The sequence below is a fragment of the Arabidopsis lyrata genome (genome assembly GCF_000004255.2).
Source record: "Arabidopsis lyrata subsp. lyrata unplaced genomic scaffold ARALYscaffold_5, whole genome shotgun sequence".
Classification (NCBI taxonomy): Eukaryota; Viridiplantae; Streptophyta; class Magnoliopsida; order Brassicales; family Brassicaceae; genus Arabidopsis; species Arabidopsis lyrata.
The window spans coordinates 11241090-11243260 of NW_003302551.1; the positions used below are offsets into that span (position 1 = coordinate 11241090).

General features: G+C 35.4%; 1 protein-coding gene across 1 annotated transcript; it reads left to right on the top strand.

Moving 5' to 3' along the window:
* The first annotated feature begins 309 nt into the window (after positions 1–309).
* On the top strand, positions 310–2062 carry LOC9313418 (putative low molecular weight protein-tyrosine-phosphatase slr0328). The gene is made up of 5 exons (XM_002875629.2): positions 310–707; positions 1103–1238; positions 1343–1410; positions 1497–1583; positions 1790–2062. Exons 1-5 carry the CDS (start codon positions 351–353, stop codon positions 1850–1852), a joined length of 711 nt encoding a protein of 236 aa, XP_002875675.1. The 5' UTR covers positions 310–350; the 3' UTR covers positions 1853–2062.
* The last annotated feature ends 109 nt before the right edge of the window (positions 2063–2171 follow it).

The window sequence follows — 2171 nt, forward strand, 5'->3', positions numbered from 1 at the left end:
ACAAATCATAAAAACTATGATGCTAAGTGCTAACCAAAAGACATATTCTTAAGAGTATAGTTGTATTACCAACTATAACTTGTATTCACATCTATAACTTGTATAGTTGTGGATGACTCTGAGAGGACCTGAACATTGCGAATTATATACAACAAAAATATGTTGCATTACAGTAACAAAGTGGTGCTCTAATTCTAAATCTAAACCTCATCTATCTACTCCTAATTAAACATTTGTTTATGTATATTCCCAAATATACCCCTCTATTCCTCTGCTTATTACGGAAAAAGAGTTAAAAGAGCAGAAGAAGAAAACTCGTACATATCCCAAATCTCCAACTTTTCAGGGGAATGATGTACTGTCCCAACCTCACCACTTCTCCAACAATCCCTTCTTATTTACCATTTTGCCACCACACTCACTTTCTTCCTTCTCATTTTCGATCATCTGACAAAAACCCGAATCTCGTTTCGTGTTTTCGAGCAAAACCCAGAATTTCTCATTCCCTTCGGTGCTTTGCATCATCTTCAATGGAGACGACTCCGACGCAGAGCAGCGAAACGAAACCTTTCTCTGTTCTTTTTGTCTGTCTCGGAAACATTTGTCGGAGTCCAGCAGCTGAAGGTGTCTTTAGGGATATTGTGAAGAAGAGAGGTCTCGATTCCAAATTCATAATCGATTCCGCTGGAACCATTGATTATCACGAGGTATACTAATCAAAGAGAAGAACACAAAATAAATAATCTAATTTTATGTTTGTGAAAGAAGATTGATGGTTGATTTGCACAATTAGTGAATGATACGATGCTTTCAGATGTAGAAAGTTTTGATTTTGAATTTAGGGTTTTTGGTGGATGTAATTTGGTGGAGTTAGGAGCAGCAGAGACTCTGAATCAATTTTGATTGTGAAACTGCTCTTTTGAATGGGGAAGAACAAAAATAATAATCTATTTTTAGGGTTGGAACAATTAGTGCATGATGGTTTCAGATGCAGAAATGCTTGATTTCGAATTTATGGTTTTTTTTTGGTGGGAGTAAGGAGCAGTAGAGTGGAGACTTTGGAATTTATGTTTATGATTTTGTGAAAATGTTCTTTTAAAAGGGGAATATGGCGGATCCAAGAATGAGAAGTGCTGCGAAACGTCGTGGGATTGAGTTAACATCATTATCCAGACCGATTAAGGCATCTGATTTCAGGGAATTTGATCTCATTCTTGCAATGGATGACCAGAACAAAGGTAGAGCATATAGTAATTTATTCAACGTTAAGGAATTGTATGGTTAGATCGATTAGTTATGGAGAATTGAAATGTATATGAATTTGAATGTTTGATGTTTGCAGAGGATATATTGAAGGCTTATAATGTGTGGAAAAACAGAGGGAATTTCCCGCCCGATGCAGATAAGAAGGTACCGTTAGTGTTTGTTGTTGTTGTTTGGAACACTTTGGAACACTTTTTAGGCGATTTTCAAAACACTTTCTTTGAAATTTTCAGGTTAAGCTAATGTGTTCTTATTGCAAGAAACACAATGACAAGTTTGTTCCTGATCCATATTATGGTGGAGCTCAAGGTTTTGAGAAGGTAATCACCATTAGAGACTAAAGAAGCTGTATGCAAATATTAAATTTGGTTTACACCATAAGAGGTTGTCTATCAAAATGGTTGATTTAGTCTATAAGACTCCCAAGTAACCCTTCCATTCCCGAATTTTACTGTTTTGTTTGGACAAAACTCACTTGGAAACATGAATCTTGATCTCTTACTTGGTCTACTTGTTTCTTTCACAGGTACTGGACTTGCTTGAAGATGCTTGTGAGTCTTTGCTGGATAGTATCCCTGTGGAAAGTTGATGATACAGCAAGTTCAGAGTCCCACTTTTATTGTTACTATTATTGAGATTGCTAGCTTTGCACATACATTTATAGTTATAGACATCTTAATGATTTCAAAGTCTGAGAATCTTTGATTTGTTTTTTTAAACCTTGTTAAACTGAACATATTCTTAAGAACATATTATTGTTTATGTTAATGTATCATAGAGGGCGGCACTGTTTACACGATTGAATATTATTAACTCTTTTGTTCTATCATTATTATCAGGAGAGAAAGAATGTGTGGACAGTTTGATATTTCCTTATCATATTTGGCTTCCGAGAAATTCAGTGAATG

What these genes read in the sequence shown, in the direction of transcription:
- LOC9313418 (XM_002875629.2), top strand. Translation starts at nt 351, where the DNA reads ATGATGTACTGTCCCAACCTCACCACTTCTCCAACAATCCCTTCTTAT. An exon ending in GAACCATTGATTATCACGAG is followed by an intron (nt 708 to 1,102) that starts GTATACTAATCA and finishes TTCTTTTAAAAG; the next exon opens with GGGAATATGGCGGATCCAAG. An exon ending in AATGGATGACCAGAACAAAG is followed by an intron (nt 1,239 to 1,342) that starts GTAGAGCATATA and finishes TGATGTTTGCAG; the next exon opens with AGGATATATTGAAGGCTTAT.